We start from the raw sequence: 15148 nt of genomic DNA, 5'->3' as shown, positions 1-15148 counted from the left end.
CCCAAGGCCTGACACATGCCCACTCAAGCCCTGAACCATACCCACCCAAGCCCTGACACATACCCACTCAAGCCCTGAACCATACCCACCCAAGGCCTGACACATACCCACCCAAGCCCTGACACATACCCACCCAAGCCCTGACACATACCCACCCAAGCCCTGACACATACCCACCCAAGCCCCGACACATACCCACCCAAGCCCTGACACATACCCACCCAAGCCCCGACACATACCCACCCAAGCCCTGACACATACCCACCCAAGCCCTGACACATACCCACCCAAGCCCTGACACATACCCACCCAAGCCCTGAGCCATACCCACTCAAGCCCCGACACATACCCACCCAAGCCCCGACACATACCCACCCAAGCCCCGACACATACCCACCCAAGCCCCGACACATACCCACCCAAGCCCTGACACATACCCACCCAAGCCCTGACACATACCCACCCAAGCCCTGACACATACCCACCCAAGCCCTGGCACACACCAATGAGGTTCTAATTCTTTTTCATGACTTATTTGAATATATATATTCATATCCACCATGTATCTGACAAAATGACCATGATGCATTTGGAGTATGACATCATATTATTAAAATTATAATAATTATATTTATGCTTTTACATCCACGTGTTTGCTTCCCTGTCGTTCATACACTATGCATTATTATTCAATTTATTAACTCTGGTCTTGTTTGTCAGGTTAATGGAGTCAGTATAGAGGATGCCACACATGACGATGCTGTAAGTATGCAAGGTTTACATTTCACACAATATAAATATGTTTCATTGTTGCTATATGTGTCATATTACCAGGAAACTAAAAGTGGACACGGTTGTTAAAATGTTTCTAGCACTATAATTATGCATCAACATTATCCGTCATCTTCAAGGATACCTGTCGTCTTGTTGGTGATTGATGAAGATTGAATAATGCATGGTAACTCTGTGCTCTGCCCCTGTTTCCTTGGCAACTTAGATCTTCCTCATTATGTTACAATTCCCTGAAATTGAAATACATTTGACTATGCATCAAGAATTGGGAGGTATAAAACCTTTCCCTGATATGTACTTAAAAAGTACTGTCTATTAGAGAATGTGTTATTTTAGCTAGATTAACCTGGAAATTAGATATCTGATATTTATGGCACATTTATTATTAAGTTAATATTTGACACAAAATGAGCTCGCATAATGTTTTTGTTTCAAAATGAGAAAGGATGACCATTTGATCCAAAATGAGGAAGTTGTAGAAAACTACATAATTATGTTGCACACAAAAATGATATTGTGTTCAAAGGGTTTATGGTTTATCTGTTCATTCTCTGATTGGCTAAAATATACTTCCAATATTTGTCTGTGTTTTGCAGTTAAGTGTTATGCATATTTTTGATCACCTACAGTGTAAAAACTAAAAACATTTCTCTCATGACAAGCACATAAATGCACTCCTTGATTACACTGCAAACATTCCTAAAAATTTGCAATAATTATCCTTACAGGTAGCTGCATTAAAGAATGCAGGTCCAGAAGTTACGTTAACAGTTCGTCATTTTAAAGCCGCAACACCTTATCTCAAACAAAACGGTAAGAAACCATCTCGCTATATTTCAAGCAAAAATCTTGTGCAAAGAAACTAGTAAACCAGTACTGTTTGGAACTAAGAAAAAGTACTTCCTTATAAATACTGAACAAATACCATCTACTATTTATGATTAACGGACTGTTATAACAATGAGACAAAAAGTAGTATTGCTATATAGCTGATATCTACAGCGTCATTAGGCGATGTGAAACACAGAAGAAATGTTGTATCTCATTTGCCAAAAGATCACCATTATCCAACGTGTATTTATTTTTTCATTCACCATGTTATTATCTAATCTGTATTTTTTTCATTCACCATGTTATTATCCAACGTGTATTTATTTTTTCATTCACCATGTTATTATCTAATCAGTATTTTTTCATTCACCAGCAAAAAGACACCCAGAAGCTAGCAATGAAAATGGTGGACTAGAAAACTCACAATTCAATGGACCAGACTCAGGAAGCGAGGTAGAGCAAAGTATTATTTGATAGTCAAAGTCGCTGTAATGCATTGTGTTATGTTTGATATAAAATGTGAACACTTGCTGCATGATGACTGTGAACCTTAAAATAACTACATATTCTACATTTCTATTATTCTCTGGTTTGTCTTTTTCTGCATAGTGTGCACTATTTGCAGCTCATAATATAAACATTGCTCTTGACCAGTGATCACCATTGTTACAGTACATCACAAAAAACATTTAACCACAACCTAGCATAAAACAATTGTTTGAATATACTTAATAAAGCTTGCTTGCAAATGTGCAATTGACTTCAGCATATCTCTGACAATTAATTGCTATCTGTAGGTCAATCTGATTAAAATAAGATCCTAATTTGGACTTTATTTATTTTTATCATACACTTGAATTTCTTTTTTATTTGCTGGCAGTTTTTTAAAAGTTTTGGTAATCATGAAAGCGCACAAGTGTGGCAATAGTTATTAATACAAAATAAAATACATAATAATAATAAAAACAATTACAAAATAATAAAAATATAGCAAAAATTAAATTAAATTCATACCGTACAAACAGACTGTGTGGTGCTTCTGACAATGTTGCTACTTTAAAAATAACATATACCGGTACACGTCTTTGTTCTTATTTTCTATACAAGATTCTTGGTTAAGTTATACTGTGCTTTTTCATAAATTTATAACTAGAAATGCTGCTTGAAAGATGTGAGTAGTTGAAAGTGTCAATAGTACTGCTTATTTAAAGCTTGGGTATCACCATGCATTATTGGACAAGAGCGCTAACTCAATCTGCAGTGATCATTTTGAATTTTGTAAAAGTTACTGATTCATAACAAGCTTTTATAGTGTCAAAAAATGAATGACAAAATTCTATAAATGTGACAACTTTGTCTCTTAATGAAGTCACTATGAAATATATTTGAACTGACTGAGAAAGTTTTCCATTTTTCAATGTATGTTTTGTAAAAACAAAAGTTTCATTGTAACAAACTCCTGAGGACACTGTTTATAACAGGTATCCAGTGGTGCTGATGCTATAGTAATAGATGAAACAACGACATCACCAAAGTTAGAAAAGAGGTGGTCAGATGTTTTAATGGTGCCGTTATTAATGGCACGGATAACAAGATATATGCCTGGTAGTGATAAACTTAGGTATGTATATCGTCAAATGCGCAGCTGATGATTTGTGAAATGAAAGAAAAAAATGCCAATGAGAAGATATTTAATTTATTATTTGAATTAAGATTAAGTTGTATAATAAAGATTGATGTATTACAAATTTCAACAATTTGGTCAGACAAAGAAACTGATTTACAAATAACCCATCAAAGTTTTGTAAGTGGTGAACTGTTATTGAGATGCCATGTTAATTTCACCCCAATCAAAGATGGTGTTAATTTAAGCAAATTCAACATTTTATTTTAAACACAAACTCGAAACTAATCTCAAAAACCTTTGAATTCATCATAACTATTTTTTCAGTGTAACAAAACCTGTTGAAGTTGTTCTTGTACTGTATCCAAACACATGAAATGTTTCTGTTATAATTTTACAGAGGTGGGAATAGATCGAGAGAGGGGAATCTTTTTTCAGATACTCATCTTTTGGTACTTGGTAATCAAGCATTATATTTATCCTCTTTTTCTCAGAAATTTAGCCTTTGAGGTCTGTGCAATGGACGGCACATCATCAGGTGTCATACACTGTAGTGATTTAGCAGAGCTTGTTGATTGGATGAAAGCAATATCGGCGAATATCGCCACGTTAAATGCGCAATCAGTAAGTGATTTAACAGTCAATAACGTGACAACAACTTTAGTACATCTTGTGAATTAGTTATGAATGTTGTGTTTAGCAATATTTTCACTGAATTTTATTTTCACTGATCCTTACCTTACCTGAAAGAAAAGAACTTCAGTGTTGTGGGAATATACCACCAATTCTGGGTAGAATTAACATATTGTGCAAATGTACCAAGAATGTTTGGCAGAATTAACATACATTGTGTATTATGCAAATATACCATCAATGCTAGAATTAACAACTTTTGTCACCTTTTATAAACCCACAGACTTGTATCCAATTATTTTTTTTTCATTTAGCACAAACTTAACAAAACAATTCTAGAAAAATTTATAAAAATATGTAAAATGTTGTACAAATATTTTGGCAATAAACTTGTAGTGTTCAAAGTGTTATTTGAATTATTACTAATTAGATTTGAATACTTTTGAATTATTACAATCAGAATTGAATATCTTTGAGTTATAACCAATCAGAATTGAATGTCTTTGAATTATTACTAATCAGATTTGATTATCTTTGAATTACAACCAATCAGATTTAAATACTTTTAAATTTATAACCAATTAGATTTAAATACCTAGACTGAATATATTCTTTGTATTCCAAGAATACTTCCAAATAAGAGTTTTTTTGTTTTTGTTAATAAAATATATTTGTAATTGTTATTACAGATGAAAATTACTAATAATTTGTTGCCACACACTGATCAGGTAAGCCTAAAGTGTGAATTTATATATGAATGTTTCTGCTATATATTACAATTATATGTTGGTATCAGCACATTTTTTTCATAATGCTAAGAATCTAACTAATATACGTATATTTTTAACAGTCATATTTAGTTTTATTATTATTGACTGACTGTGTAAATGATAAACTGATTTAATCACCGAACTTTATTGTTGATGAGTTGTGTGATGCACATATAAAGTTTACTGTATAGATCAAAGTAACCATTTCTCCACATTTATAAATAAAAATGTGCATCATGTTGCATCATTTTTTTTTGGCGGGAAGAATTATTGCTTTCAAAAAGTTAATTAAAAAAACATAAATAAAAAGCATGTTGACTACTTCACCATTCTGCATGACTTGTCTTTTGTTTTATCTTTGCTTTGTCATTGGTGGACTCACTGAAATAAATTTGCATCTCATTAGCATTTGGAACCTTCACCTGGCCATATCAGCCAATCATAATTCAGCATTTAATTCTATCATCAACTCCTCATCTGTTTTCTCCTCCTATTAACATCCTTGCTTCCTTTATGAGATGCTTTTGCAATCATACTTCCTCCCAAACACAATAGAACCAGGTATGTACATGTGTCATCTGTGCATGGCTTCTTTATCAAATTATCACATTCGTAGTGATTTGCTTGTGTATAATTTTACTTTTTATCTCCCATCTTTTTTCAATTTTTCCTGTTATCGATACTCAAAATCTGTGTAAAACTTTTATACTTGCGTATGGTATAAATTTATCACTAAATTCACTACTGGGTTTAAAAGTTTGTTATATGTTTCCTCACATAAGTGCGGTTTATGTTCCCTGTATGATTAAAAATTCATACACAACAAAGTGTTGTTCAATTTCTACTTTGCACTACTTTCTACGACCACTTTGTTTCTTTGGTGTGTTAAGATCATGATAATCGGAATTAACTTGACTTTCAGATAGTTACGTCAGCTTTTCTTGACTTTTAGATAGTTATTTCAACTTTTTTTGACTTTCAGATAGTTACATCAACTTTTCTTGTCTTTGTTGCATAGGTACTACATATGGGGTGGATAAGTGAGCGTCTTCCAGCAAGTCGGTCATGGCAACACTGGAAATCAAAATTCATGGCAATAAGAGGATCAGAAATTATGTTATTTGAATCACCACCAGTAAGTTGGTTGCTATGGTTACTACTAGCTTAATTTGATTGACTAACAGTAGCAGGTCATTAATATTGAAAGACACACGGGGTCGGAGTAGGGGTGGTGGTTCCACTGCTCAGTACCCCCATTTGTACAGTTTGCTCAGGGATCTCTCCAAATTACGCAGTGCAATTTGTGCAACTTTCTGTTAATGTCATATATTAACAAAATTAATATTTGTCTCTTCTGGAAAAATAACCAAAGTTGGTCAATTAAAAATTTGTCCCAATTGTATATTTATAACCTTCTGGATCACAGCAGTATTCACAAAATGCATCTGTAGCCAATTGGAAATTATGTCATGTCTCCAAAATTATGTCCAAAATTAACCTCAAAAAATAATGAAAAAATGTGGCGAATGTTGCACTTAAATTTTGGTCAATTTTGATTTCACACTGGTATCAATGTTGTCAAATTTCTGTGTGCGAAATGAACTCACTGACATGCATGTAATTATTCAGATAATAGTAACGAAAACATTCACAAAGTTTGCTCACTTATAATTCAAAATATCATAAACAATAATTTGAACTAGTACATAAGGCCAATCTTTGATTGTTGCCAGATGAACAGTTATCTCCATCGTCATCATCAATTCTTATCTGTTCTAGGTCAATACAAGAGACTGGGTCCGATGTGAGAGAACTTACAAATTATATGAAGTTCTATGCAGAACATTCAAGGTATCTTCAATTTGATTATGTTTTTGTATTCAACCTTTGGAGCTAAAGTCATCCTTTGTCACGAAATAAATTGTATACTTTTTCAATAAATTTGATCAAGAATTTTCATTAATGGGAAATAATGTTGACTTTCTCAAAATTACAAAACCGAAATAATACATAAATAATTTGGAGGGTAATATGGCTTCACCATTAAACAGTAAAATGTTGGCAATTCACTGTATCAATAGTATTGGAGCATTAACAAGTGTATTTAAAGTATGTTTTCAGTATTGTTTTATTGAAAGAATGTGACTATTCCTAGTAGTAGGCTATCTTCAACCATTTTTTTTTTCAGGAGTCTGAACTTGCGGATGACAGGCAGAACAGTTTTTCTTTGAAGAGTGGTTCAGATGAAGAGCATTACCTTAGTAGTGAAAGTAAAGGTGAAATGCATGTGTGGTTCAATGCAATACAGAAAGCTTCTAATTCAGCTGTAGCCAAACTAGGGGTAAGTAACTCACCACTGTCACTCAGACCTTTCTTGGGACATCGCTGAATTGAATATTCAAGTCATCAAAAATATAGTATTTTACCAAGGTCAGATATGTGACTTCTCAGTATAACCATGTACAGGTTTATGAGGGCAGTATGTTAACGTCAAGATTGCGTAAGTTTTCCTGGGAGAAGTAGAATCTTAATCAGATTCAATTATTTTGAGATAATGAAATCTAGGTAATCTGCCTGAAAGCTGGTAAGTTGGTGGCGGCCATCTTTTTTTTCACCCCAAACTGTACTATGATCCATCTTTTGAGCTGGTATGATAATTTGCCAATATTAATGGTTTTTATGAGGTGGTTGTCCGTCATCTGTAAACAATTGCATTTTCGACTTCTTCTTGAAAACTGCTAGCTCAATTGCTTTGATACTTGGTATGTAGGTGGACCTTGGGTGGACCTCTGTCCGATTTGTTTATTTCCTGATATCTTCAATTCTCTATTTTTGGAAAATATTTTTGTCATTTTTGTTGAAAAATGCTATTTTCGACAACTTCTTGAAAACTACCAGCTTCATTGCTTTGATACTTGATATCAAATTGAGCTGGCAGTTTTCAAGAACAATCTTATGGGTCTGTGTTGCTCAACTTGGCTACCACAATATTCTTTTCGGACAGCCGTAACGCTTGTTTAATTAATTGAAGTAATTGTAAAATAAAGGTAGCTAGCATTGTTTGTGATTGAGGAATCACTTGGGGGTATTGTTTTCCATCCACCAACCCAATCATACCGTTCGTAATCTAGGTGTTGTTACATTTCAGAGCCAATCATACCGTTCATAATCTAGGTGTTGTTACATTTCGGAGCCAATCATACCGTTCGTAATCTAGGTGTTGTTACATTTCAGAGCCAATCGTACCGTTCGTAATCTACGTGTTGTTACATTTCAGAGCCAATCGTACCGTTCGTAATCTAGGTGTTACATTTCGGAGCCAATCATACCGTTCGTAATCTACGTGTTGTTACATTTCAGAGCCAATCATACCGTTCGTAATCTAGGTGTTGTTACATTTCGGAGCCAATCATACCGTTCGTAATCTACGTGTTGTTACATTTCAGAGCCAATCATACCACCCGTAATCTACGTGTTGTTACATTTCAGAGTCAATCATACTGTTCGTAATCTATGTGTTGTTACATTTCAAAGCCAATCATATCGTTCGTAATCTAGGTGTTGTTACATTTTAGACCCAATCATACCGTTCGTAATCTAGGTGTTGTTACATTTCAGAGTAAAACATACGGATGTACATGGCGAGGTAAAGTTGTTGGGTTGACGTTAGATTGGAATAATGGTTTTACATTATTTGATGCACAAAATAAGGTGAGGAATTATTTGCTTTTGGACAAAGAAGCTTGCAAATCTAGGACTGATTTTGACCTTTCTGTTTATATGAATGTGACACTAACTGGATCCCCATTTTTAACCAAAGCTTTAACAATTACCGCATTCAGTATTAAACGTCTACTCTGTGACTACACGAACATGATGTTTTTTATAATAACACTTTTCAGGAAATTTGGCATATAGTGCATGAAATAGATAAATAAGGACAATGTGAGCAGACGTTTTCATGCCGAACTACGTCCCTTGGCTGCTACTTTTTGGTGATTTGTTGTGAATCCCAAAGAAGTTTATTGCTTCAAAGTCCTTGAATAACTATTCCCATGATTTCATATAAAACAAACACTACAGAAAACAATGGTTAAATGTGATAAGACAAAACTGACTCTTTTTAACTGGACATGAACTTTTCTTAAACTTTGTGTGAACCACAATGTATCCTAAAGTACTATGTGTGCTTCACTTCCAGCAAATAATTTTATGGAAATATAGATTTTCACAGTTGAAAGGATCTTCTGATGATGGCAAAGCCAAAGTGAAGCTTCATTTTCAGAATTCCTCAGTGAATCTGATAGAAACACAGGTGAGTTGTAAAAATGACAGAACTGCACATGTATGTATACTAGTGTTCTATTATTGTTTTTCTGTTCTTTGCTGTGTCTGTTTTTCTTGTTCTCATTGCAAGTGCATTTGCAAACCAGTCTCTTAAATCTAATACCACTTGTTTGGATACCGCGTGTACTCAGATTTGTACTGCTGAGATCTAACACACAACTTCTCTGATGTACTGTACTATAACCCAAATCTAGTATGTCAGTCTGCATGTATAAGGCCGTAACCGCAATGTGTATTGGTTTTTTTTACAGGAGTTGGAATGTCCAAACCTCACCAAGTTACTCTACTGTATGCATGGCTTCTTGTCCTCCAAACTCGCTGCTGTTGATCCAGTATTTATGAAGAATGCTGCACAGCTCGAAGTTCCCACAGAAAACTGTTTTGTTTGACGGTCAGGTGGTATTACAAGCAATACATGCATTGTATATGTACTTTTCTCTTCCGATTGATAGAATATGCAACTTCCTGCATCATGTGATCAAATGGTCGAACTTGATTGGTCAAGTGGTGTCACCTGATTGTGTGTGGTGATGTGATTGATCTAGTCTATGAATATGCAAAATTATGCATAGTATTTCAAGAGACTGACCAATTGTGTATATGGCAACAATACGGTTATGAAGTACATTTCTATGGAGTGCTTCCTTTATAAACCAGTACTGCTTTCAGTTATCTCATTGATCTTTTCTATAAATCTTGCAGCAATCTATTTTATTGTTTGTATTTTAATATTACATTTTAAGTCTATGCTAACCAAGGTTTATTTATATTATTTTTATCATATTTTGGAAAAAAATTTTTGAGGGGGAGGGGGGTTTACACTATACCTATGAAACTGCCAAACTTGATATATAGTAGTAATTTATTTTCCTGCAGAACTGGATGTAAAAAAGATTTGTTAATACCATATTTGCTATTTTGGAAGCACAACTCAAAATTACATAGATTATATGCTGAATATTTAAAGCATAGATACACCTCTGTATGTGCTACTAATAAAGAAAATATGGTATATATATCCTGGGATTAATTTCATAGAACGCAATATTAAATCTGAGATAAAATGTAATCTTATCATAGAACTTAAATCAAATGTAGTTGAGTGTATGTTACAGAAGTTGTATACATTGAACGGGACCCATGTCAAACATGACACATACACTTGATCAGATTAAAAATGTCAAACTCAATAAATATTTGTACCATCTTCCAATTAGTATTTTCTTTGTTAGTAGGATGTGACAAAATGTCATTCTCAATGATCTAGACAAGCTTTTTAGTGGTTTTTACATTTCCTGTATCATCAAAGATGGAAGGGATGAATATGTTAAGGGGAAAATGTCGTTGTCGTTGTCATCGATGTTGAAAATTGTTATTGTGTGCACAATAACTTTAATAATTCTTTTCCAAATTTTTTCAAACTTGGTCACCTAATTCTTCAGTAACAATTCTTCCCTTAGTATGAACGACAGATGTCCTGTGTGAAAATATCATGCAAAAATTGTGAAAATCTGATAAAATATTTTGACTTGACTGATCACTGGTGATACACATTCAAAGGTCACTGATCTCAGTGGAAATATGCATTGTTGTATGTGTTCAATTAAGCAAATTGTTTATCTTCATGTTTTATAAATCTATACACATCTAAATGCAGCACTTTTTTTCCAAGATGAGGCATTTGTTTTTATGCTAAAATATCTGAATTACATTGAATAAAGCTGGAAATTATGTCCCTTAAAATAATTGAACAAATTTGGCACCAATGTTTTTGTAAGATATTTACATCAATCAAGGACATTCGGTAGACTGATTCCCCACTGTTGGTTCAACCCCAAAACTTGTTTGTATTCAAAATTAATTATGACAATGCATATTCATATTGAAACAAACTATGATAAAGGGAATTATATTATATAACAAAGGGCAAGGTCACCAGAGTTTAACTATGTTATATAAAAGTAATAAAAAGTCACTATTTGGGAGCCATTCAAGTTTAATAGCTATTTCTACATGCAATCAATTGTATATATACACAGAGTAATCAAAAATGAGGATAATGATAATTTTTGTATTCAGTTTTTTACTTCTATATTTACTTCATTAGAAGTGTATACATTTCAGTAGATGCCCTGTAACATGTATACCTGGTAGTTTTTATACCAGATAAGATTATATTGGTTTTAATCTCAGATGATCAAGGTAAGGTTTTTAGCTTTAGGGTTGACTATTAGAATCTCAGGTGGAGGGGTAAACAATTTTTTTTTTGGTGCTCTCCACTGCCCAATGTCTTCTTTTTTTTTTTTTCCTTTATATGTTATTCTTTTTCTGTCATTTCACTATTAAATTTTGTTGGCAACAGTTTCTTTCTTTATTTTTATCAATATCAAGCCCCCTCCCCAGATTTTAATGGCCAAGCCCATGTGTTTTATCAAGAAACACTTTGTATACAGCAAATGTCAACACACTGATACGAATACCACGCTGACAACAACAATAATAAATGTTCACACATGCATTTTTCAATTACATTTCATTGATGATAGTTTTTATTATAAGCTTACCACATTTGTTCTGTAATAATCAAATAGTGTGAAATCAAGATTGAAGTTTAAATTGAAATTTTGAGTTATTCTGTTTGTGGGCAATGATTTATAATGATATATTTAAATTACCTCAGTTTACCTCATTAATACTGCCAGGTTTTTTAACCAATCAAAGTTTATGACGACAAATTGTTTGTATAATTAAAAAGTATGTTTTCCTACGCTTTATGATGTATTGATATTAATGAAATCAGTATTGATATTAATGAAATCAGTATTGATATTAATGAAATCAGTATTGATATTGATGAAATCAGTATTGATATTGATGAAATCAGTATTGATATTGATGAAATCAGTATTGATATTGATGAAATCAGTATTGATAATGATGAAATCAGTATTGATATTGATGAAATCAGTATTGATATTGATGAAATCAGTATTGATATTGATGAAATCAGTACATCAAAACAAAATTGTAGAATTTTTTGAAGTTCATTTGTTTAACTTGATTTTAAGTTATGGCTTTTCCTACGCATTGTCAATAAAAGATTCCTGCCTCTAGGTGGCGCTGTTGACCAATCTGAAAAAGAATGTTATTTTGGGGGTTAAATCTATGCAATTATTTGTCAGAATGTTTAACAATTCTTTATTATGTATATATATGATTCTCTTCTACTTTAACATAGCAAAACTATTGTAGACTTGCCCATTGATTGAAAACAAGACATACATTAAATATGTTAACTTACTTGCCAACCTATTTGGTCAAGGTTTTCCAAATTCTTTTCTTGTTTTTGGATCGAATGGACAGAATAGATCAAATCAAATTGAATGAAGGAGATGTTAGATGTTTGTTATTTAAGAAAAAGATACATTAGAGGTGACTTTAAATGTTCGCATACTTGAATTAATTGTTCATTTTACATGATATATAATACAAGAAATGTGCAAATCAGACGAAAAAGAATTTATTTAATTTTATATCCGAAAATGACAACATACTCCAAAGAAGATTATGACTGCACCAACACACATCTATTTTCAAGAGTGGATTTATCCAATATTTGTTCTATTAGAAGTAGGTACATCTCAAACAGAAATGCACATAAAAACTAAAAATGGAATTAATTGTATAGTAGATCATTGATAGATTATAGACACACCTTTGTTGTTTTTGAATTGAGCTTTTATGCAACTAATAGAGCAATTGTTACATGTCCGGATGATATTAAAATTAGGATTTTTATCTTATCGCGTAAGCCCCTAGTATGGATATTTAAACAATATGACCTTTCACAAAATAAACCTACATTTATTTTTTTTCTCTAAAATGTTTGAGCAAGACCTGTGAATTGGTAATTAAAAAATATGTTTATTTTGTTCAAAATTAACAAAGAAATTATTGAAAAAAATAAATATGACAATTTGGTAGAAAAATCATCTTGTTCAAAAGGTCCATATTTAGTCTGAAATAAAAAGTTTATTTGTACGAAAATGTTGCTTTAATCAATCTTGTTTGTTCAAATATGAGTGCCTCATTGTGTCAGTATACATGTATTCAGAATCCAGTATCTGGTATCTCAGAATTTTTATTCCTTTCATCTAAAATCAAACTATCATATCAATACAACAAAAATGTATTCATTTCTGAATTCTTTAATGAAGGAAAACATTTTCTTTTGTTCACATTGCATCTTTTACTTGAAAAGTAAAATATACTATTTGCTATGGCTGAAATATTTGCTGAATGCACTTGTAATGTGACACTACTTTTTTTATCTGTTTACTATGAAATATGCACTCACTTTATGTATATGCAAATTAGCTGTTTAACATGCATGAGTGCAGAATATTACTGCTACATTTGAATACAGGTCATTTCATTAGTAATGTAACTACACACTCTAAAGAAATTTTAAAACTACTTCAGTTCACAATACACAAATTTCTGTTAATTTTGTGAGTCCTGAGAAAAAATGTTTAACAATGCATTTTGCAAATTGTCAGTGAAAATGTATTTGGTTTATAGAATCTATTTTGTGCTTTGGTCTAACTATAGGTGTTTTTTATGATCAAAGGAAGACATCCTTCTTCGGGTGAAAAATAAAACATTTCTAAGAATTTTGAGCTGTAAATTTTTCTAATATAAAACGGATAACATATTATAGATTCCAATTAAGGTGTTTTTTTCATACTTTATATATGTAAGTACATCCTAGAAATATCAAGGATTTATTAGATAAAGAGTAGCGTGATCTTGATCTTGATATGAAATCACATCAATTGCCAGATTAACACATAATAGCATATTATAGCATAATTACATTTCAAGAAATACATATGAAAAGTTGTGACCTGGTTGGTGTTCATCTTGAGCTGTTTTTGCTAGTGTTATTGCATACTGGTATTCACAAAACATATTACAGATGTTTTTGTTTTTTTTAATGATTATCTCACTCATTTCTGTTAAAATATGTTTCCTTGGATGTGTACAAGGAACTCACAATATCATGAGATTTTCATTTTGTATCACTGTACTTCAAAATCTAAGTTACATATTCTTTTCTAATAAATTCTTGGTGATGTTCATATTGATCTTGTTTGTTTTAACAATGTTATTTGTTTGTGTAATGTAGTAATTATACATCTTGTCTATTGCAACAACTAGTAGTAGAGCTATTCTTACTATTTGCATTACATGACATGTGCTGCATTTTCATACTGAGCCTAAGTTATGGTACATGCTGTTAGGATGCCCATGCTATGCATACAAACAGCACCTAGACAGATGAACACACACATGGAATAAACTGTTAGAATGTCCATGCTATGCTTACAAACAGCACCTAAACCGATGAACACACACATGAGATAAACTGTTAAGATGTCCTTGCTATGCATACAAACATCACATAGACAGATAAACACTCACATGGGATAAACTGTTAGAATGTCCATGCTATGCATACAAACAACACCTAGACAGATGAACACTCACATGGGATAAACTGTTAGGATGTCCATGCTATGCATACAAACAGCACCTAGACAGATGAACACACACATGGGATAAACTGTTAGGATGTCCATGCTGTGCATACAAACAGCACCTAGACAGATAAACACACACATGGGATAAACTGTTAGGATGTCTATGCTATGCATACAAACATCACATAGACAGATGAACACACACATGGGATAAACTGTTACGATGTCCATGCCATGCATACAAACATCACCTAGACAGATGAACACAAACATAGGATAAACTGTTAGGATGTCCATGCTATGCTTACAAACAGCACTTAGACAGATGAACACACAGATGGGATAAACTGTTTGAATGTTCATGCTATGCATTCAAACAGTACCTAGACAGTTGAACACACACATGGGATAAACTGTTAGGATGTCCATGCTATGCATACAAACAGCACCTAGACAGATGAACACACACATGGGATAAACTGTTACGATGTCCATGCTATGCATACAAACAGCACCTAGACAGATGAACACTCACATGGGATAAACTGTTAGGATGTCTATGCTATGCATACAAACATCACATAGACAGATGAACACACACATGGGAT

At 32.8% G+C, this 15148-nt stretch overlaps 1 protein-coding gene across 2 annotated transcripts in view; it reads left to right on the top strand.

The window, feature by feature from the left end:
• The window catches only part of LOC102801116 (gamma-2-syntrophin-like), a 103139-nt gene extending 88926 nt beyond the window's left edge, over positions 1-14213 (top strand). For both annotated transcript variants that reach the window (XM_085507802.1, XM_085507803.1), the window contains 12 exons: positions 721-762; positions 1521-1605; positions 1997-2076; positions 3105-3244; positions 3742-3871; positions 4570-4608; positions 5669-5785; positions 6430-6501; positions 6839-6991; positions 8269-8361; positions 8852-8965; positions 9249-14213. In XM_085507802.1, coding sequence (XP_085363928.1) covers positions 721-762; positions 1521-1605; positions 1997-2076; positions 3105-3244; positions 3742-3871; positions 4570-4608; positions 5669-5785; positions 6430-6501; positions 6839-6991; positions 8269-8361; positions 8852-8965; positions 9249-9386 — 1203 coding nt within the window. In that variant the 3' untranslated portion in view covers positions 9387-14213. The remainder of the gene's footprint in view (positions 1-720; positions 763-1520; positions 1606-1996; positions 2077-3104; positions 3245-3741; positions 3872-4569; positions 4609-5668; positions 5786-6429; positions 6502-6838; positions 6992-8268; positions 8362-8851; positions 8966-9248) is intronic.
• Positions 14214-15148: the final 935 nt, after the last annotated feature.

This window comes from Saccoglossus kowalevskii, chromosome 14 (genome assembly GCF_978046115.1).
Source record: "Saccoglossus kowalevskii chromosome 14, keSacKowa6.1, whole genome shotgun sequence".
Lineage (NCBI taxonomy): Eukaryota > Metazoa > Hemichordata > Enteropneusta > Harrimaniidae > Saccoglossus > Saccoglossus kowalevskii.
Note: the sequence above shows the minus strand (reverse complement) of the source record. Positions and strands in the feature narration are given on the sequence as shown.